General features: G+C 48.9%; 1 protein-coding gene across 1 annotated transcript in view; it reads right to left on the reverse strand.

Moving 5' to 3' along the window:
- Positions 1 to 733: 733 nt before the first annotated feature.
- Positions 734 to 23,079, reverse strand: part of LOC307076483 (plexin-B1-like) — a gene marked incomplete at both ends in the record, with an annotated part of 47,136 nt that continues 24,790 nt past the window's right edge. Inside the window, 28 exon segments of the mRNA XM_079737505.1 lie at positions 734 to 838; positions 1,216 to 1,290; positions 1,421 to 1,496; positions 2,178 to 2,242; positions 2,704 to 2,851; positions 3,359 to 3,519; positions 3,878 to 4,050; positions 4,253 to 4,340; positions 4,615 to 4,718; positions 4,856 to 5,030; positions 5,850 to 5,996; positions 6,419 to 6,485; positions 6,835 to 7,013; positions 14,286 to 14,503; positions 14,770 to 14,870; positions 15,481 to 15,629; positions 16,114 to 16,290; positions 16,761 to 17,021; positions 17,682 to 17,889; positions 18,235 to 18,408; positions 18,737 to 18,873; positions 19,505 to 19,610; positions 20,076 to 20,227; positions 20,740 to 20,909; positions 21,555 to 21,648; positions 22,025 to 22,147; positions 22,425 to 22,526; positions 23,056 to 23,079. The exon segment at positions 23,056 to 23,079 is cut by the window's right edge and continues 804 nt beyond it. Of these exon segments, the coding sequence (XP_079593631.1) occupies positions 734 to 838; positions 1,216 to 1,290; positions 1,421 to 1,496; positions 2,178 to 2,242; positions 2,704 to 2,851; positions 3,359 to 3,519; positions 3,878 to 4,050; positions 4,253 to 4,340; positions 4,615 to 4,718; positions 4,856 to 5,030; positions 5,850 to 5,996; positions 6,419 to 6,485; positions 6,835 to 7,013; positions 14,286 to 14,503; positions 14,770 to 14,870; positions 15,481 to 15,629; positions 16,114 to 16,290; positions 16,761 to 17,021; positions 17,682 to 17,889; positions 18,235 to 18,408; positions 18,737 to 18,873; positions 19,505 to 19,610; positions 20,076 to 20,227; positions 20,740 to 20,909; positions 21,555 to 21,648; positions 22,025 to 22,147; positions 22,425 to 22,526; positions 23,056 to 23,079 (3,759 nt within the window).

A 23,079-nucleotide genomic window follows, 5' to 3' on the forward strand; every position in this document is an offset into this window, starting at 1 on the left:
TAAGTGATCTCAAATCAAGGCAGGGGAACTAATGGCAGGCCACAAGCAGAACACTCCTTCCACTCCCTTTAAAGACTTGTGCCCGGTCACTACCAGTGCTTTGTTCATTTCATTACTGTCCTCTTCTTCCCAAATAAGACATAAAGACAATAAGACAAATCGTGGAAACTTGCGGCGCTAATACTTTTTTTTCTTAATACCTCTCCATACCTTTCCATTTCTCCACATGATTAAATAATGTACAAATAACATGTATCCATCCCCCTGGGAGAAGACAAATGAGTTTTGATGTAAACATCACACTGGAAGATTTCTTGCTGTCCTTCAAGACACCAACATGTAACCCAAGTAACTTGACGCCCTATTCCCTTCTTCTGCCCCCCTCAAAGTAAAGGACCTCATGGGATTTGTTGCAAAGAGGGCTCTTTCCCCCTCACATGTCTTCCGAGTCCTTCCATTTCAGTTAAGAACAGCCCACTGTGTGGAGGAACGGCGATAACAATCAAGCACCAGGTGATCCTCCTTATGATCCAGGTCATTGCAATGACAGTGGAATTGCTTGAAGCTCTCAGACGTTTATTTCTGTCCACCGTGGTCACTTGAACTCTGTGCTCCCTTCAGTCCTCTTTCCCATTGGTCCCCCGTTAAAAGAAAAACTGGTTTATCTTGACTCTCAAGAATCAGGAGCCATGTCCAGATTGTTCTGCTTCTTGAAGTGAAGACATGTGAAGCACTACAGGTCAGTGACCTTGTTCTCCACAGCCGCCGCCACCTGCTGCAGCCTGTAGCCCAGCTGCATCTTCTGGGCCATGGTGTCCTCCTCCAGGGCCGTGATGATCTGAAACAACACCAAAGAACAGTTGGCTACCAGTAAGGAACAATTGGATACCATTTAGGAACAATTTGCTACTAGTAAAGAACATTGGCTTCAGTCAGAAACACTTGGCTACTAGTAAGGAACACTTGGCTTCTAGTAAGGAACAATTGGCTACTAGTAAGAAACAATTGGCTACTAGTCAGGAACAATGGGCTACCAGTTAGGAACAATTAGCTGCTAGTTAGCAACAATTAGGTTCTAGTTTGGAAAATTGGCAGGAGCAATTGGTTACTAGCTAGGAACAATTGACTACCAGTTCAGATCTATTGGCCACCATTTAGCAACACCTGGCTACTAGTTAGGAAAAATTGGCAGGACAAATTTGAAACCAGACTCACTTGATCATAGTATTTGTTGATGTATTTATACAACTCATGTAGGGCCACAAGATGGTTAACTTCCCCAGCATAATTCTATAAGTGCGGAGGAAGAGAAAAAAATCCATGATGGTGTGTTAGTGGTGCCTGTATCAATGGTGTACTTTTTCAACTCAACACCTTTCGACCACAGGAATCGTGGCCACAGAGTAACCGACATACGTACACGAGACAGCTCTGCTAGAGCAGAGTTCATTTCTTGGTCACTTGCGGGGATAGCCTGACGAATATCTGCATAATACCTGAGAATGTGAGGATAGAAAAAACAGGGTGTTAAAATGTTTCAAAAAAGTAGACAGGTTTTTGTTGTTTATGGGCGCATGGCAATTCGACTTTAAACTCGCACTTGGTCTCGTCCACTAGGTTGAGAGTTTGTCATAGCGAGTTTAATATTGCTCTGATCTACCGATATGCAACATTCATTCCCTTACATCCCGATATCTGTGAACGTCAGTAAACAGTCCCGATTGCGAGAATAAGCCAAACACAACTAGAAGAACAACAACAAAGACACGGGGAATAAAGTAGTTTTTTGACGAAAAATCAGACAAAGCGATTCCTGAGACATTATGTGCATTCATCTATCAGTATTCCCTTCCTCTCTGCTCTCGCCACTAAACCCACGCAACTGAAACGGATATAGCATCCTCCGTAGCTGGCCTGGAGGTCCCGCCCTCTCTATTACCACACTACGCACATTCTAAGCACCCCGTTCTGGGCGCTCAATGGTGAGATGATAATGCCAGGGAACGAGGTTAGCTGAAGACCGTAAAGGTACAACGCAGTCTGCGAGTCTCAGACAAGTCCTGCAGGGTTTGTCTGCCCTCTCTAGCACAGACAGACGGATCGTGGCGTGTTTCGCACTGCCCTGCCAAGTACCGGGACCCTGGGACCAGTGGGGCTTCTGGCGGGCCTGCCCTCACCTCTCCACCATGTGCTTGTAGCGGGGGATGTCTCTGGCGTACAGCAGCTTGTTGATAGGAGAGTCCTGCAGAGGGGAGATGGATGTGAGAACAGTTCACTGAGACACGTTATGAAATGAGCTGGATGGAGTCTTTTGGAGTCAGAACGACCTGGCGGGAATGGGAATATTTTGGGAGGGAAGGGGCCATGTTGCTAGCTGAATGTTGAACTACAAAGATAATTGTTGAGCAAGTGCCGTAATAAATTTTTAAAAATGTTGTGCATTACAGACGTACAATCAAGAGATTTATACCACAGCTTTGTAAAATATTTCCAAGGGTGTGCATTATTTTTCAATTATGGGACACTTCTGCCTTTTCAGACCAATGCACTGTCGACCAGAGTTTTCCTTGACAATGCAAAAACATATGCTCAAAGCACCGCAGAGGAAAATTACTGTATTATATTAATTACAAAACTTTTATAAAGTGAGTCAATAAAGATACCAATATGAATATTCATAAACAATATAGACAATGGTCTCACCCGTCCCAGCTTGTGCTCAGCTCTAGTGCACGAGTCCATGAAGGTTTGAGCGATGACCGACAGAACGGCGTCTACATGGTCTGAGGCCTGGACGTCAAAGATGAACTGGGGGTTCTTCAGAATATTGATCCAGAACCTCAACGGAAGGCTGAAAGGAAAACACTTTTTATTTTATCTATCTATCTATCTATCTATCTATCTATCTATCTATCTATCTATCTATCTATATATATATATGTGAAAGTAGTAGTTGGTGCCTTTTTTTTGATGAAATAACTTTTACGACATTCAAACACCCAAAAACTTCAGAAAAGAAAAGACATCAATGGAAGACCATCAGAATGAAATTCTTTCATTCTTTTTGACCTGGGGTGTAAAATTTAAAAATACATGTGTGGGTGTAGATGATGGCTGGTTTAAGCAGCCTCGCCTGACCCTTGTCAGACTGATTGGACCCTGGGGCTGGGTGAGGCTGCACACCTGTTGTGCATTGAGACATCAATGTGCACAGGTTGAACCAGGGCACACACTCAGGGGAGATGTCCTGCATGGCAATATGGCGCACCGTTGTCGTTTAGCAATGTCTGCCTTGCAATAAACCGGTCTTCTGACACCCACCACCCTAGCATCGGCCTTGTCACAACGTGTTGGTCACCTGTTGGTCTTCCAGATGTGGATGGTCTCTGGGTCTGTGATGTTGTGCAGCGACGCCTGCTCATCCAGCATGTCAAAGAAGTACTTCACCGCCAGGGGAACGGGCCGGCTGGTGCTGAGGATCGCCGTGAACAGATCGTCCACAAATTTCTGGAGCGTGCCCTGAAGGGGCCGAGGCGGGCAGACGAGAGAGAGACGCAACTTGCATAAGGAAGGAGAATGTTGGGCTCGGTGTGTCACTCAGAAAAGCCAGATATTTGCTTGTGAGATCATCAGGTTCCCGGGCTACATTTTGATCATTCCGTTTTTGTATGAGAAAGCAGATTTGCAAAATAATACACTGTATTCATAAAATAAATACCAGAAGGAAGTGTATAATTATTGTTATAATAGGGTCAACTCGTAAGATCAGGAGCATCCCTGAGTTCACCTGATTGGCTGGTGGTTTCTTAACAACCTAAGGCCGTGGGATGGTGGTATGTGGATGGTGGTTCGCTTCATGGAGTGGCGGCGCTAGTACCTTCATGGAGAGCAGCCTGGTGAGGTATATCTCCGGGATGGCCTTGGCTCGCTCGCCCCCCCGCTCTCTCACACTGCCCTTTCTCTGTTTGGGCAGCTCAGCCTCCTCATTGGCCTTCACCAGGTGCCACAGCCTCACGCCCCCTTCCTCTCCATCATCCAGCATGGGGGTCTCTGAGAGAGAGAGAGAGAGAGAGAGTGAGAGATATTGTCATGGATAGAGATAGAAGGAGGGTTCCCCTAGGGGTTGTACAGGGGGTTGTGTAGGTGCCAGATGTAAAGGAAAGGTGCAAATTGAACATCCAGATTGTGAGTTGAGAATGTGAACAGATTTGAAAACACTAATACATGCAAAAGGCAATGCAAAAACACTCACTCTCCCCAGGCATATAGTCGTGGCTGTCGTAGTGGTGCTGATGTTTGCCATTCCTGGGGACCAGAGCCACTGTTGCTCCATCCGGGAGCTGATGGGGGGAGCAACTCAAGCTGATTATCGCTGAACTTTAGGGCCTAAAAGAATCCCCTCAGGCTCTCCCCAAACCTGAGCACGTCAAATTCTAGGTGCTTTTATTGATCAAATGCACAGTATAACACAGGGTAGTACTGGGATGGGAATTGATTGAGATAAGGCAATGTCATAACAATGTAATATAAATAAATGAATAAGTAACTAACACTGCTGGTTCATGATGAGTGTGTGTGAGTGTGTGTGTGTGTGTGTGTCTGTCACCTACTGACCTTGTAGTGCTGTATTGTGTTGAGCCGTTTCCAGGAACCCTGGGTTATAGATGTCAAGTCCTCGTCAGAGAGGATCAAGTGACCTGCGACCCCTGCACGCCATTCTGGAGAAATAATACACATTTAATGAATACAAAACGAGTAATTATTTGCAGTCTTTGTGTCATGATTATTATTATTATTATATATATTATTATATTATATTGTTATTAGCATGAAGAGTGTAGGAGAGCAGGTTCACCGAGGTTCAGAGAGTCAACGTGCGGCCTCTGGGAGAAGGAGGTACCCTTCCAGGTCTGCTCCAGGACCTTCTCCTTCACCTGGGTGATGGTGTCACAGTCCAGGACCTTGGCCGGCGCTGTCTGGGCCGCGGAGCCAGCGTCGGCCCCTGGAGCTGGGATGAGAACGTTCAGGGTCTGGGATAGCGGGGAAGGGTGGGAGTTACCGGTGGATATTGTCTGGACAGTATTTGAACTCACTGCATTTTAACCCATTTTAACTCACTACCTGTTCCTCTGAGGATGAGTAAAGTAGCATATTATGATCTCAATAATCGAGTATGAACAATGCTGAACCCTTTCTGGCCGGTATAAAAAACAATGTTAGTCCTATCCCAATGTCCCCATACCGGCCACTCCAGTCCAGAGCACTAGACTCCTTTCTGAATCATTTAGGTTATTTTCTCAAGTCAATGATCTTGTTCTTGTATCTTTGTCCGACATCATTGTATTGGTATATGGAGTACAATGCATTAAGTAGAAACTCAAAAAAGACCCCTATCTACCAAATGCAACCATAAAATCACCTGCTGCAATAAATGGGTTTGTGTGGATTAGGATCAAATATTCCAGGGATGTTGTTAATTCGACATAACTTTCGCCCCGAGTAGACCGGGATTTCCCGCCAAAACGGAAATTTCCATTTCAACGCGTATATTAGCAATTGTAACCATCAAACATCCTTTGAAAATAAAATAGGCTAACATCCTTTTGCTGCATTCGTTATCATTCGTTAATATTTGTTATGTTAAGACGGTTATGAGGGCAGCGGTGGGCATGGTCGCATTGGAGAGACAGGAAGTAGAGAGACGGGACACGCGGCCAGAAATCGATATACACGGCGGCACGGTTAGCGTGAACCACACGTGTTTACTTGGGGAGCACTTCGGGATCGGAATACTTTGTGGGGATCCCCTTGGCTGAACCCCCCTCTGTGGGTGTGAAATGAGTTCTCACCAGCGTGCGGTACTCCACGTCCTCGCGCAGCAAGCGGTTGTCGTTGAGCGTGTACTTGGCCTTCCCGCTCACGGCGTCCACTGGGCCCTTGTCCACCTGGTGCTTTATGGCCCTGAACAGCATGTAGAAGGACTCCCCTGCCGACTCCTGCTCCACAACACACGCAGGTGGTTAGGCACTACAAACATGACCGCTGCCTTACGCGCCTGTTAGCCAGCTAGCAATGTCCTGGGCTCTTGATGCGATGGGACACAAACCCACAGCATATGGAATCTGTTAGAAATAAATCTTTGATCTTCGATCAAATCTTTTTGTGACTTGTGTTGCTACACAAGAAAGCAGATGCCTAGCTATAACAAATAATATATTTGATTTAATTTATAGATGTATATTTACACTATATTAAAAAAGTATATCTTCTTCTTCAGATAGTATGGCAAAACTGATAGATAGTATGGCATAACAGGATTTTCAATGACATTTTGTGTAAAAACCTTAACCCAAGTCGTGAACCCAAGTCATCGTTTTGGATTCTCTGTATGTCAAAAGACGGACGTCCAAACCCTTACCCTCAGAAAGGTGAAGAGGCAAATGGACATCCAGTTGGTCAGGAGTTTCTCCACCACTGACTCCGTTCTTAGGAAACAAAGCACAAAGCAATTGAATTTACATTTAGGGGATTTTGCTGATGCATTTATCCAAAGCGACATGCAACCATTCATTCACACATCAACACACCGACGGCGGAGTCAACCGCGAAGTCAGGGTGAGGCGCCTTGCTCATGGACAGCTCGGCACTCAGCTAGGAGGAGCCAGGGATCGAACTAGCAACCTTCCGGTTACCAGTCAACCCGCTCGCCCTCCTGAGCTACTGCTGCGCCTTGGCAAAAATCACAAAGCCCATCCCAGTAAGAGTCTAACCACAAACCCCCTTCCAGACCCCCCGTTGGTATCCACCGTCCCCTTCCCCACGAGCGGCACTCACCTCCTCAGCATCAGCTTGGGGTTCTTGGCCACGTACTGCTCCACCAGGTCGCTGAGCAGCGTCTTCAGGATGTCCGTGAAGTACTCCAGCTTGCCGTGCAGTGCCACGGTCAGCAGGGAGGCCACGTAGGCCCGGTCCCTGGGGGAGAAGGTCCGCTGCACCTCCAGGGTGTGGATGAACTGCAGGAGGGCGGAGACACAACACCGGTGTTGGGGTAGTTACTCAAAAAAGTAATTAAGTTACTTATTACTAGTTACTTATGTAAATTGTAATGAGATTACTTTACTAGTTACTGCAATTGAAAAGTAACTTCACTACTTATTAGTTTACTTTCCCGTTTCTTAATTTACTGTAGATACATGGACAAACATCATAGCCCTATCATCACTTAGTGTTTATTGTATAAATCTATATATAAACCACATGAAAGAACAATATCTCTGTCTGCACAAAGAAATGCCTCACTGTAAAATCCACAAACAACAGGATAAAATAGGCTATGGTGAGGTCAATCAGTAGCAACACACGTTTCAAAGCACAGGCTTTGGGAAACATGAGGACAAAAATTAAGTGGTCAATGAAAAATATAAAAAGGTCACTTTATCTCATATAATTAAAACAGAAATGCACTTAAGCGGCGGTGACACATGCTGTTACTTTATGTGGTCCAAAGGCTGAATGAACCTGATCTATTTCGCAGGCAATGCATCGTCATAGCTTGCGAAACAGTCAGTCCCTTCAGAAATTTTTTTGTTACAGCCAAAAATCCTCAATTATGCGGCACGTTTTCTTAAAAAATGCGATGAAATATGCGGCATATTTATGAAATTTTATGCGATGAAATTGCGGGAACTTGCGAAAAATGCAGCTTTTCGATGACGTTCACGTCGCGTAATTACGTCACTTCATAACGTTCCCATGGCAACAGGGGGAAATGGCTGCTGTTGTGTGAAGTAAACGCAACATTTTTCAACTTTCTGCTAAAATATATGTGACTGTTTTGCAATGAAAATGCAGGGATTATGAAATCATGCAAGCCCCGCATATCTTGCGTGGAAATCGGCAATTTATGCGTTGAAAGTGTGGCATATTTGAAAAAATGCGCCCAATGCATGAATATGCAGACTTTGGCTGATTATGCGTTGAATTATGCGATCGCATAATCTCGTTTTTCTGGAGGGACTGGTAAGTGTGTCTTGCTCTCACCCTCTTGCAGGCAAGAGCAGCCTTAGTAATCCAGTCCACCGTCATTCCTAATTTAGGGATGATGTCGCACTGGATAGACAGCATTACTTTAAAGTTACTTCGGAATCCTAACTAACTTTTGTTTTTGGCGGACACATGATCCAGGGAGGACTCGAAAATTATTTTGAGCTTCGATTCCATGTCAGTATAACACTTGTTCAGGTTATGGGAAAATGTTTTCCTGTCGGATGTTGGCTTGCGAGTCGCAGGAATTTTATCTAGTATTTTTCTAAATCTGGGCGATTCAATAGTCGACAGGGGAAGCATGTCTTCTACAATGAACCCTGCAACCAGCCTGTCTTTCTGTTTCACCTGCTTCTGCGCTCCAACACTTGAACGCTCCTTCGCACAAGCAGCTACGTCACTCAAATCGATCACTATGGCAACGTGCCGAGGCAAGCAGGCGCTGCAGACACACAGGCAGCACGCATGCACGCACCCCAACAGATCAGAACTTTACACGCAGGCAAACGCGGCTTGGGTAACGCAGGAAAGCGCGTTACTATAGTCTAGTAAAGTAGTGTAGTTACCGATATTTTAAATGTAATGGGTTACTTTACTTTGTTACCCAAAAAAGTAATGCTGTAGTGCCGGAGGAAAAGGAGGACGTAGGCAGCGTAATAATAACCGTTTTAATCCAACAACGACAGAGCAGAACAATCACTCGCAGCGCATGGCTAGAACTCGTGCAACCGCATAACCCGTCCCCCTAGACCCCCGTGACTCATAGCCAGTTCCCTCCCACTCGATCAGTAAGAGGGGAACACGAACCCATAATGTAGTCACTACACCAGCCCCCCCAGTGTTCACCTCAATATTCAAAATCCCCGCGGCGAGGAGGGCGTATGGCCTGGCCCCTACGACTGTAGGCAAAGTCAGGAGGTGCGGGAGGAGGTGTGACATCGTCCATCACATCCTCTTGTTGTGCGGGGCGGGGGGCAGCGTCGACCCGAGGGCCGCAAGCTGTGGGGGCTTGTAGGGGTTGGAGGGGGGAACGGCCACGGCGTGGCAGGGGGGGTAGGACGGGGGGGCGGCCCCTGAGCGGTGGCAGAGCCAAGTCCGGGGGCAGTTCAAGGTCCAAGTGAGCCGGTTTGAGGCGATCAACAGACACACACTCCGGCGTACCCCCCATATCAACCATGAAGCTCTTGGCTCCCGCCTCGATGACACGGAAGGGTCCGTCATAGGGAGGTCGTAGCGGAGCCCTGTGGCCGTCGTGGCGGATGAAAACGTAACCCGCAGACTGCAGCTCCGGGGGCACCCGCGAAGCAGGGATGCCATGCCGCGTGGTCGGGACCGGGGCGAAGGCCCTGGCGCCGTCCAGCAGGGAGGCGCACTGAGTGGAGGTGGACCAGGGCTCCGTCGGCTTGGGGATGAAGTCACCAGGGACCCGCAGCGGCTGTCCGAACACCAGCTCAGCCGACGATGACCGGAGGTCCTCCTTGGGCGCCGTCCTGAGCCCCAGCATGACCCACGGCAGTTTGTCGAGCCAGTTGCTGTCCGTGAGGCCGGCCCGAAGGGCGGCCTTCATGGAGCGATGAAAGCGCTCCTCAAGTCCGTTAGCCTGTGGGTGGTAGGCGGTAGTGCGGTGGAGCCTGACCCCCAGATTCTCTGCCACCGCCGCCCACAGCCCCGAAGTAAACTGCGGGCCGCGGTCAGAGGAGAGGTCAGCAGGAGTGCCATAGCGGGAGACCCACACCGCGATGAACGCCCGGGCCAGGTCGGGGGCTGTCGTTGAGGAGAGTGGGACTGCTTCCGGCCAGCGGGTCGTCCTGTCCACCATGGTAAAGAGGTAGGTGAAGCCGTGCGAGGGGGGCAGGGGTCCCACCAGGTCCACGTTGACATGGTCGAACCTCCGCTCGGGCACCGCAAACTGTTCCAGGGGGGCCTTGACATGGCGATGCACCTTGGCGCGTTGACAGGCAGTGCAAGTGTCGACCCAGGACCTCACATCCCTCTTGAGCCCGTGCCAGACGAACTTCGCTGACACCAGCCGTGAGGACGGTTTCCTACCCGGGTGAGATAAGCTGTGCACCGCCTCGAAGACGGGGCGTCTCCAGTTGGCGGGGACTACTGGCCTTGGCTGACCCATGGAAACGTCGCACAGGAGCTTGGCCCCTGTGTCACTGAAGAGCACCTCCTCCAGGCGCAGCCCTGTGTTCGACGACTTTAGAGCTTGGACGGAGGGGTCGGCAGCCTGATCCACAGCCATGCGGGAGTAGTCCAAGTTCAGCTGGACCGCACCGACCACCGCCCTGGAGAGACAATCGGCGACCACGTTGGACTTCCCAGCCACGTGCTGGATGTCTGTGGTGAACTCGGAGATGTAGGAGAGTTGGCGCTGATGGCGGTCGGACCAAGGCTCCGTGGTTTTGGACATGGCGTGTGTGAGCGGCTTGTGGTCCACGTAGGCCGTAAACTCACGGCCTTCCAGCAAAAAACGGAAGTGTGTGACCGCGAGCCACAACCCGAGGAGCTCCCTGTCGAAGGTGCTGTACTTGCGCTCTCTGGGAGACAGCTGGCGGCTGAAGAATGCGAGTGGCTGCCAGGCATCCCCAACCCACTGCTCGTACACCGCCCCCACGGCAAAGTCCGATGCGTCCGTGGTGAGAGCAGTGGGCGCAGAGGGTGAGGGGTGGGCCAACATGGCCGCGCGGGCCAGGGCCGCCTTGGCGTCCTGGAAGGCCTTGACACGTTCCGCCGTCCAGTCGACCGGTTGTTTCAGAGCCTTGCCCTTCTGGGCCTCGTACAGTGGGTGCAGGATGTGAGCTATGTGGCGGAGGAAGCGATAGTAGAAAGTCACCATCCCGATGAACCCCTTGAGCTCGCTGACTGTGCAGGGGCGCGGGAAGGCTGCAACAGCTTCTACCTTCGAGGGTAGGGGTCACACCCTCCGCGGAGACCTGATGCCCGAGAAAGTCAAGGGTGTGTCGTCCGAACTCACACTTCGCCGGATTGACAATCAGCCCATGTTGGCTGAGTCGCGTGAAGAGGGTCCGGAGGTGGGACAGGTGCTCCTCTTCTGTGGTGCTCGCGACGAGGATGTCATCCAAGTAGACGAAGAGGAAGGGCAGGTCCTGGAGCACCGAGTGCATGAGGCGTTGGAAGGTCTGCGCCGCGTTCCTCAGGCCGAAGGGCATCCGCAGAAACTCGAAGAGACCGAAGGGGGTGACGACGGCTGTTTTAGGGACGTCCTCTGGGTGCACCGGCACCTGATGGTACCCCCGTACCAGGTCCACCTTGGAGAAGAAGCGTTTGCCCGCCAGATGCGCTGAAAAGTCCTGGATATGCGGGACTGGGTAGCGGTCAGGCTTGGACGCGTCGTGGAGGCAGCGGTAGTCCCCACATGGGCGCCACCCACCGTCTGGCTTAGGGACGATGTGCAGGGGAGACGCCCAGGGGCTGTTCGAGCGTCGAACAATGCCCACCTGCTCCATGTGCGCGAACTCCGCCCTGGCGACGGACAGCTTCTCCGGGTTGAGGCGCCTGGCCCTGGCGTGGAGGGGAGGCCCATTGGTCTCGATGTGGTGCTCCACACCATGCTTCACCGTGGGAGCGGAGAAGGTGGGCTTAGTGAGGTCAGGGAATTCGGCGAGCAGCCGAAGGTACTGGTCGCCGTCGGCGAGCGTGTTGGACAACCCGCTGTAGATCGCCTCCCCCTGCGTACAGGCGAAGGAAGCAAAAGTCTGCGAGTTGACCAGGCGCCTGTTCCCCACGTCCACCAACAGGTTGTGGGCGCACAGAAAATCAGCGCCCAGGAGGGGAAACGTGACAGCAGCGACGACAAAATCCCAGGTAAAGCGTTGTCCACCGAAGCAAACATCCACCGCTCTAGTGCCATAGGAACGGATAGGCGTGCCGTCCGCACCCACCAACTGCGGACCGTGCTCCCCCTTCGCCACCTCCGATCCCCCTGACGGAATGATGCTCCATTGGGCACCCGTGTCACAAAGGAATCTGCGACCGGAAATGGTGCCTTTTATGAAGAGCAGCCTGTTGGTGACACCAGCGCTCAGGGCTACTACCGAACGCCGGCCCTGCCGTTTCCCGCCGGTCCAAAGGAGCAGGGCGAGCGGCATCGTTTGGCCTTGGCGCCAAAAGTGGCGTGGTAGAAACAATGGCCCGCAGCGTTACCCTGCTGGCCCGAGGGTCCGGCGTCGTCCTTCGCTCTCCTGCGACGGTCCGGCGGTGGAGCAGCCGCGGGAGCCAGCAGGTCCGGGGACCGTTGAGGCATGGCCAAGACGAACCGGTCTGCCTCCCTGGCCAGGGCGCGGGGTCCAACGATGGTGGTGTTAGCAAGCGCCATCCTGACCTGAACTGGCAGTGCGCGCATAAACAGCTCCATGAAGAGGATCATGGGGTCTTCTGTACCGAGCAGGTTAAGCATCCTCTCGATACGTGCAGAGGGCCTCTCGTCTCCCAAGTCCGACATGTCAAACAAGCGGCGCACCCTCTCTGCGGTGGACAGCTCAAATGACTCCAGGTGCAGGGCCTTGAGGCGCTCATACTTGTTTGTCGCCGGGGGAGCGGACAGAAACCCCACCACACGCGCTGCGGTGGAGCTGCCTAACATAGCCACAGCATGGTTGTACCGGTCGTCGTCGTCGGTAACGTCGCTTTTGTAGAAATGTGCCTCTACTATAGTGAACCATGCAGCAGGCGTTGAGTCCCAGAACTCTGGCAGCTTAAGAGTGGGGGTGCGCACGACCTGCGTCACCCTGACAGGAGACGGTGATGTCTGCCGCTTTGAACGTCTTCCTCGGGCGGACATGTTGCAGAATTGCAGTGTTCGCTTGTGCGGTTTTTGTAAACGAATAAATAACAAAAACGAACGTCGGGGTCACCAATGTAGTGCCGGAGGAAAAGGAGGACGTAGGCAGCGTAATAATAACCGTTTTAATCCAACAACGACAGAGCAGAACAATCACTCGCAGCGCATGGCTAGAACTCGTGCAACCGCATAACCCGTCCCCCTAGACCCCCGTGACTCATAGCCAGTTCCCTCCCACTCGATCAGTAAGAGGGGAACACGAACCCATAATGTAGTCACTACAATGCGTTACTTTGTAACGCGGTGTTGGGGTTTACGCGTTACTTTGTAACTTTGTACTTTGTTAACCCCAACACCGCACAACACGCTCATGGCCCGGCTTCCACCAGACAAACCTCTAGACTCTAACACCCATGTTTTAAAGGGGTGATGTTATGCTACCAGGTGTGAGTGTGATGAGAAGCCGTTTGGAAATCTGCCTTTTGCTGTACTTTAGTGACATTCACTAAGTGGGCAGGTAGACTGATTCATCCGGCATACGGATAAAACAAATAAACTTGTGATGTCACTAAAACACAGGAAAAGGCAGATATTCAAAAGGCTTGTAATGGCTAATCAAACCTATAATATCACCCCTTTAACATTTTTATTGTATATAGATTGAATAACGATTCTTTTTACACCACAGTTGCAACACACTCACAACCATCTGAGATAGTTTAAACGTAGGGACATTTTAAGAGAGATCAATGCTTCTTATTTTCACCCACTAATACAGGTTTCACGTTTGTACCGGATCCATGGTTTGCATAATTTCCAAGAATCGTTGGGAGACTTAGCGATACCAGTGTACCAGTTTATAGTGCTTTGGAAACAGTACACCAACACAATAGATAACCATGCACTTTGTTAATCTAGCAGATTAGCAAAGGAGGTCCAGAGGCCATTTGATAATCATAGAAAGATTCAGCAAAACATTCTGATGGATCGAACCACATCCCTCATACCCACAATACCACCATTATGCAGTTTGTTTAATTCATCTAATTATCTGTTCAGTTCCCGTTATCGCCACATGATGGCGGTGTGGAGGGAACAAGTCCATATTACCATGTCAATTGAACTTGTGTCCAGTCCAGGCCATTGTAAACGATTTATTAAACCATTTATTTATGATGATAAAAAACAAATGTTTGTGATTTTTATCGTCTTTTATTCCACAGAGCTCGCACTCCAATTGTCTCAGTGCACGAGCTCCAGCGCTCCCAGTGCACGTGCTCCAGCAGGCTGCAGTAACCCTTCCCGGCCAAAGGGGTCAGTAATGAGAACGAATTCCTGATTGTACACTTATTCCCGTAAAGGGCTATATACAAACAAAACTGACTCGACCTGACTTCCCCGTTCGAACCCATAGCACGATAACGGCCCCTCTGACCTTGGTTAAGAAGAGCTTGCTGTTGAGCAGGTTGGACAGCTGAACGAGTCCTTGCTCCACGGTCTGCCTGCGGCCCTCCGGCACGTCCAGCTCGCGCCTCAGTGGCGACTCCTGGTGGCCGGGAAAGAAGATGCGCTCTGCGTAGGTGCGGTACTGGAGGAAGGGGATCCCCGAGCCCACCAGGTCACTTGACATGTCCATCATCTCTGTCATCAGGTCTGCAGAGGGGAGGGGACACCGGGGCAAGGTGGAGCCAGAGGAAAGAGGGAGGTGTTTTAAGGGCTTTGTTCAAAAGCTACACAATGAAAATTTGAGGAGGATTATAATCCTTATTAAAATAATAATGTGGAAATGCAAGTTATATTTAGAAATAAACAATGAAAGGTTAACCACGAGACAGAGCACCGATGTGTTGAGGCAGTAGGTTTAAAAAAACATCGATATTTTTCAATTTGGTTAACAGAGATAAACCCTCTCTCGTGACCTGTGAACTCCTTCTTGCAGCGGTCTCGAACACTGGTCTCCAGGTTCTCCAGCTGGATCTGCACTTTCTTATAGTCCCTCATCGCCTGCTTGCTTTTCCTCCTGATGACAGAACAAAAACCATGGTAAGAAACTGTACATAAGAGGGTTAGGGGAAGAACTGGAAAGCAGAAGTGCTCTAAGCTAAGGAAGTACTCTCAGTAATCTGGATCAGTGGTTGCATTAGCCATATCTCTAGGTCTGCGTCTGTATTATATATTTCATATCTGCCCTTCCCTCTAATGAATGGTTTTATGTTCTGTGCTATTGTTATATTATATGGCTGCTATTGTTGTAAAGTCAAGTCCAGTAAATTGTATTTGTATAGCCCTGACTCACATTTACAGTCTGAAAGAGCTTAACAGGTCCCATTCACAGACACTCCCATAACCCTAGCCCCCAAAAGGGCAAGAAAAAACACCCTAAATTAGCATGGAAGAAATCTTGAGATGGAAAGCAGAGTGGGGGATGCCAACTTCCAGGGATGGTCATGATTGCAATGGGTGCCATACTTGACATACATAGAAGTAATAAAAAATACCTTTGAAAATCATTGAGGTGAAATATAAATGTATATTGTCTATAGTGATGGGGTGGTGGCCAGTGAGCAAGCACTCCTCTGCTCCTACATAGACAGCTGTCGTCGTGGTTTGACGGACAGCACCCGGGTTACCTGTATATGAGCACGATGATGAGCACCATCAGAGCCACCACACTGGCCCCCACCCCTACGCCCACCTGGGCCTCGGGGGGGAAACTCATCTGGGCCTGGCTGTCGTACTGCACCCGGCCAAGCGAGAAGTTCAGGTTCCCCATCTGGACCTGGAGGAGAACGGAGGGAAGGCGTTCCTTTAAGAGGCGTTAAGCGGGGCTCCCAGTGGCCAATGCTGTACCCTTTTTTTCAATCTAGGTGCCTGGATTAAAAATCCTGATTTATTTCCCAGAATGCCCACAAAACGTCATCCACGCTTTGAGGGCGGGGTCGTAGCAACCGCGGTGCCCCAGGTCACAATGCTTTGGCTAAAGCCGTGAATCATGTTGAACTACAGCATTTCAAGGGCTAGCAATCGTAGAATCCTGATTAAAAAAGTCGGCACATCACGGGCGAGGTTTCGATACATTTGCATGCGACACCCTGTGCTGTAGTGTGTGGCGTGACCGGATCACTTTGAGTGTTGTGATTGACATGCAGTCAGTACATTGTTCAGCACGGATGGATCAGTGGATCCGTGGAAACTCCATCCGCATCCTAAGTGCATTGATCCGATATCGGATGTCTTAAGATGGAGCGGCGATGCATGCGGACCGTGAACTCTGGCAGGTGATTCAGCCCCTCCTCCCCCCGTCGGACCGGTCTGGGGGGCTGCTGGGCCGGGGGCTCGCAGTACAGGTGGTGGTGGGTCAGGGTCTTCACGGTGCAGACCCCGTCCCCTATCAGAGCCACCACCTCCTCCTTGGAGATGGCCAGGTCCAGGTTGACTCCCTGCAGGAGGAAACAGAGAGAGAGGGTGGCGGTGAGGTTCGGGTTTACTTGCTTACTTCCCAACACAGACTTCTGGCACCCAAAGTTAAAGTGCTTTTATTTATCAAATGCATAGTATTACACAGGGTCATTCTGGGAAAGGAAATTATTGAGACAAGGAAAGGGCGGACTGTGATGAATATAAAATATAGTTAGAAATATGCCAAAAATACAAATATAACAATTATTATAAGAGAGGCTTGCTGTTGAATCCTTCTTAATTTTGTCATATTTTTTATTTGTTTTGTTTACTTATTTAAATTAATTACTCACATTATATTGATTTATTGTATTTCATGTCCTGGGTCTAATCATTCCACTATCTATTCACTTTTATTTGATCCTTTTCTGACTGAAGCAACACCAGGTAGCACTAGCATAGTGTGTTAGCATCAAGCTAGCGTCCCGCTAGCACACGGTCGGCGCCTCACCTCCACCGAGATGATGCTGCCGGGTTTGTGGTGATACGGCTTGCTGCGGTCCTTCCGGTTCAGCGGGAACAGCATGGGGTCGGGCTGGTAGCTGAAGGCCTCACCGCCGCCGCCGCCGCCGCCGCTGACGCTGCCGAACTCAAACTGCAGGCTGTCCAGGAGGAAGTGGACGCGGACCCGGGCCCTCCTGGCCTCGGGGCCCACGGCCGGGGTGCTGCACTGGATCATGGAGGAGCTGACCACCGTGCACAGAGACTCGTGCTGTGGCGGCAACACGTGAACGGAGGTGAGCAATGAGGGGTAGGAACACATTGAGTTACAAGAGAAGGGGGAAGGAGATACGTTTGTTGTACAGGAATGCAGTACAGTACAGTACAGTAAAATACATGAAAATTCAAATCAATTGAAGTATAGTAAAACAACAAAAAGTATACTGAAATGATGTCTAGATTCACAATAAGAGGAGTAGAAATGTAGGCGCAAAAATAAATGCAAACATTGTAGAAAGTTGAGGCAGACATTATTGACCATATGTGGCATATTATTGAAAGTAAACATTATCATACCGTTACACATAGCCTAAAGTGTCAGCAAAGGAAAGTGTTAGGGTGACTTTGTTTTACAGGGCCGTAACAATGTACGGCCGTAACACAGGGCTGTAACACACACATAACGATGCATCGCTCTCGTTATTAAATGGCGCGTATTATACCAGCAAATAAGCGTCGTAGCCCATACAAGTAGTTCGAAATTCCGCCTTTTCCTTAGTCTATTCAGCTTACACCTAGGTGGACACGCCCATTTGTGATGTCACTAAGGCACAGGAAACGGCTAATCAAACTCACACCTGGTGGTATCATAGGGTCCCTTTAACAGGAAGATATATCCATTGCTGGTGTCCTATTGGCTGAGCGACCCCACCTGTTTGACCCCACACAGCGTCCCCTCAGGGCAGTCCGGTTCTGGAACGATCCTCCTCAGTCTTCCCCAGGCTCCCGGGCCCCAGCCCGCCACGGCCCCCCTCCTCCTCCGGGGGGGCAGAGGGTCCGGTGGACTGAGGGTGACCCGGAGCTTGGGCTCCTGGACCACGTCCAGGTTGTGCCCGGACACCCGGATGGTTCTCCCGCCCCTACGGACCGGAGAGAGAAGAGAAGCTTTAATATTTAATATTAGCTAATTGTACGATGAAAACGAGATGTGTTTAAAAGTACGCTACGCAAATGTTTTGGATTGAAAAGTGCTCTAGAATAAATGTTGGCATTCAGACGCTAAATCTAAGGCTATGTTTTAGCAAGCCTCGTATTTTGAGAGAGACAGGGTTGAGGAGCAGAGTGTTTTAATATTTTTGGAGCTAGCTTGAAATAGCAAACTTTGCATATTGTACCAACATAACGTCATGTACAGAACATATTGAATCTTATGATAAATATCTTATTTTTTTGAACAGTCCCGAGGGCAGGAAGACAAAACCAACCTGAGGAAGCTTTTGGACGGAGCAGCCCTTGTAATGTTCGGGTTGGGGGTGTAGTGATACGTGATGCCCTGTAGGTGGCGCTCGGTCCCACCGAATCGCACGGTGATACCGTGGTCTCCCGTTCGGTTGCTGCTTCCGCTCTGACAGTTGATCTGATCATCATCGATAGTAAGTCTGGGCAGAGGTATGATAAGATTAAACAGGCACTTTGTTAATCCCAGACAGGAAATGCAGGTGTCACAGGCAGTACAGGGCGGTACTTTCTGTATGTCTACTACTGTGTGTGTGTGAGAGAGACATTTCTTTCCACAATAAATGAAGATAGTTTTAGAGTCAGATATATACCAAGTTGAGGGAGACATTATCAACCGTAAATGATCAAAACTATACATCAATGACACAATCATAGATACGTGTCTAAAGTCTCATTCAACCATTTGTTCCCCCACACTAACAAGCTCCCTGGCCACACTAACAAGGGCCCTGGCCCCTGGCCACTTACACAAGACATGGCACTCCTCCGATGGCGACGCTGACCTCCCCGGCGTGGCCTGTTCTCAGCCGGTGGCCCCTGATGCTGAGCCGGGAGCCCCCCGCCTTGGGCCCCCTTAGTGGGGAGACGCTGGTCAGAATGGGGTCCTACACGGGGGAAGGGGAAAGAAGCGAAGACAAGAGTAAGAACAACAACAATAGCAACAATAACAACAACAACAATGCATTACTGAGTGTATCAGGGTTTCCGTGTGTTGTGTATTGAGAAACACATGCCCTTACAATGGCAGCTGTTGTTATAATAATAATACTTTGTTCATTGTTTTGTTCATATTAACATTCCTGCTATCGGCATACCACTGAGAAAGTGATATGCTGGGAGGAATTTGTGGGGAGCGGCATTGAAAAAAACAAGGGCTTTAGAAACAATCTCTAGGACATCCCATAACTGTTTCAATATAACAGTTGTATTGGGCCAGTAAAGGCTTTAGGCTATGAGCCTGTCATCATGTACTTTATCAGGACAATAAGAATGCAGGATATCAGATTCTTATTTCGCATTATTTCCAAATGCGTCTCCATTATCTGGGGCTACTTCAGTGTTGACCCTCTCCAACAGAGAGCAACGTCACTTAAGGAATCGTTACACGCATCCTGATTGGCTGAGGTCAAAGCAACACCGGTTTCTAATAACGGCTCCGATAAGGAAACATCCGACTGAATCACGAAGCGAAACGGAACCTGAATTCAGGATGTTTATCAGGCCCGTTGTGTTTACCTGGAAGCTGAAGACGTGAGTGGATCGCCCGTGCCCCCCCCCCCTCACAGAGACCACCGCCTGGCCACTCTTCTCTGCTCCACTGCCCGTGGTCTCACACACTATCCTGGAAGAGGAAGGCATCACGTTTAAGCCAGATGACAAATGATGATAAAAAAACGATTTGGGTTTGGTTGTCATCTGTGTTTTTCCTCATGATTAAAGTAATTCAATTGTTTTTGTACAGCAGTTAATCACAGGTACGGTCTCAAAGGGCTTAACATGCTATATATTTATGACACCCCCTCTGACCCTAGCTCCCCGGTATTTCTGCACTGTTTTAATGCACTATTTAAGCACTCCCTCAAGAAAATATTGGCTTGTATACTATTCTTCCCTTTCCATATATATATATTTTTAGCATTTTGCTTTTTGTACTTTTGCACATTTATTTTTGTTTTTAACTCTAAATATATTTGTAACATGGTGTTTGCTACTGCTGGAAGTGCAATTTTTATAGGATTTTTTTATAGGATCTATCAGAGGGCCAGATGATGATGCGCTCTCCCGGCTTGTTGCGTGAGTCCCTTGCCTGGAGGAGACCTCGTATCTGCTGGGGATGACGTGACAAGGAACACCGGCGACAGTCACAGAGTTCTCGACGTCTTCTGGTTTCTGACCCAGGTTAGAGCCAGAGATGGTCACCACCGTTCCCCCCTCCACGGGGCCAGAAACTGGGTCAATCTGCCATGGGGCGGGAAAACAGGCAGCTGTAAACAACGTGTACATGTACAGCGCTATGGCACCGCTGTAGCTTTGAACGCTTTGATGTAGAGCCGCAGGTGTGGCCCGGTTACTGGTGAAAGACTTTGCAAGCTGTGACATCAGCTGCCACATTTATTTCAATGAACTCTTCAAAGGTTTTAAGATAAGCTCTGATGAGCGTGAATGTGACCGGAAATTGGGTAAAGAGTGATTTTAGTGGCCTGGTTTTGATCTATGTTAACATTGTGTAATGTACACTTAAAAGGATGGAAGCGGAAGACCGCAGGCTCCCATATAGAGATTTACGGGGCATCAATACAATGAGAAACTCCTAATAGCAGACCCGAACAACATATGGAAGTAAACAAGGCAACGAATAAGTCAGTCACCCTTATAGCAACAACAACGATACTTCAACATACATAACCATCTATCGGATCACTCTCAAGCCTGTAAAATGAGATCCTCGTCGAGGAGTGGACCGGACTTACGAAGTGGATGACGGGCGCGGGGCAGGTGTGCGTGATTTCCTCCGTGCAGGACGGCCCGTACACACAGCTGGAGGTGGAGTCAGCGGTGCACCAGGCGCAGCCGTAGCGTGGCTCGGCCGTCCGGCAGCGGCTACAGTCGGAGCGGCCCACCGAGCAGTTGAACAGGGTCACTGGAGCGCGTTGGGGGACGGGAAACAGTAAGGGAGTGGAAGTGTAATATAGAGTCTATGGAGTATTAGAGAGTGGTAGAATATCGTAAGCCTCATTGCATGATTGCAGAAGTCACATTTTAAGGTTTGTCTTGTATTTAGCGTCAAAAATGCCTAAGTCAAATTGATGACTTAGGTGGATAGTGATTATGGAATGTAAAAAGCACTCTGATTGGCTTAGGATGAACCAAGGAGGCACAGTGAATCAGCAGCAGTAGGAGAGTAGAGTTAGGTTAGATATCACAATTCAGCCAAAATATGACTAATATGCTATGAGGCTAACGATATTATGTAATGGTTATATCTGCTTCCATCGTATCAGGTAGCCAAGACACACACAAGACACTAGCGGATTGGTCTCAGAGACGAAAGCCTTTAACAAAAGCAACACGTCACAGGTATATCTGCAGATGTTTTATGTTTATCACGTGAAAAGAATGGGCCAAAACAACATCGGCATTTCATGATGTTAGGGCCGTTATTGTGAAACAAATACATTTTCTGATGTGGAACATTTATTTTGTAGAGCAGAACCAAATGACAGTAGGGGGGAACAGAAACGAGTTCCGCCGACAAGCAAACAAATACAAATGACACGTTCCCTACCATGCAAATCCTCCGCACTGTCGATCACAAAGCTGTTCCTCCTTCTGATATTGATGACAGCCCGGTACTCCTCCACTTGAGCCTTATAGGTGTACTGAAATGTTCATTAAACACAACAGCATTCATTCAATCGATGGCCCTCCAAGCCCTCAAGGTGTTTTGTTTTTGTGTGCCATTGTTTTGAGGATCATGTAATTATGTTTTACGATTCGAAATGCCCGGCAAGATTTTTATGGTCACACAGAGGTGGCTCCAAACTAGGCTTTAGCCCAGAGTCAAATCAGGCAACTGGTTTCATACCCTGACCAATTTCTGATGTGATTTGACAGACAGCCCTGGACAGGCTTTATAATGAGTTTTCCATCTCTGGCCATCAAAACGTGTCAGAGCACTAGCCTAGTTCAGCCAGACATTCCTGTAAATGTGCTATAGAAATGGTATTTTTTATGCTGTGTGCTTTACGTTCCGACCTGGTGAAGCTGGCAGGTGATGAGGAAGATGGTTTGTTCCGTAGGATGTGTTTCGACGAAGGCCTCCACCACGACAGAGCCACTCTCCACGTCCAACACACACTCGTAGTCCAAATCCTCGTCCTGAACACCAGACACACCAAGGCACACAAACAACACACCAAAATTAGGAATGAATACGTTCAACAATGTTCTCTCTCAAAAGCTTCTAATACGAACCAAGGAACATGACCCAGAGAAAGACACAATGAGAAAGAAAGTAATCCTAGTGAAGTTGCCTATTCTTTAAGGTAATTTAAACCAAACCAACGTCCGCATGGTTATGCAACAACAAATCACACTGACAAAAAAAAACAGTGTTTAGGATTGCTTTTTGTAAAACGTGCTTTTGTTCTGGTACCTGGAAGAGGTGGAGGTGTTGTCCGAGCAGAGTGATCTTACTCTCCACATTGACTGGGAGTAGAGAGGAGCTCTCGACCTTCTCCACACAGGGGCACTCCTGCTGGTGGCAGAACCCAGGTCAGCACCATGTGGTTCATTACAGAACAAGGACAGAAAGGGCAGGAATAACACAGCCGTTACATTTCCTCAGCCTTGTGTTCCCTAAGTTCTGCTCTCAAATGAGATAGAGAGAACCAGGCAATAAAGCGTTTTTGTTTTTCTTGTCTATGTCTGGCGTCAGGGCAATATGATTGATGTGAAAACTGAATCAAAATAATAAATAGCCATTGAAATAATAATATACAAGATGGGAAAGATCGGATAGGGTACATTTAGCTTTCGGTAGAATGGCAGAAATATGGCAGATGGGAATGGTGTTGTGATGCCACCTGACCAGGTGAAGCCCAGGTGGGAGATACACAAAGTGGGTGAGACATTGATATGTAATATGGCGTCTTGGACCTATTATCAGTGGTGGGTGTCGAATGTCCCATCAACCTGTGACACCGCTCCCACCCCGGTCCACTCTGCCGCTCCGTCCTCCACCACAGCTCTCAGTCCGAGGGGCTCTGAAAGGCTTTTCCACTCACCAGAAGTCTAGGGGAGTCTGCAGC

Source organism: Pollachius pollachius (genome assembly GCF_949987615.1).
Source record: "Pollachius pollachius genome assembly, chromosome: 6".
NCBI classification, from domain to species: Eukaryota; Metazoa; Chordata; class Actinopteri; order Gadiformes; family Gadidae; genus Pollachius; species Pollachius pollachius.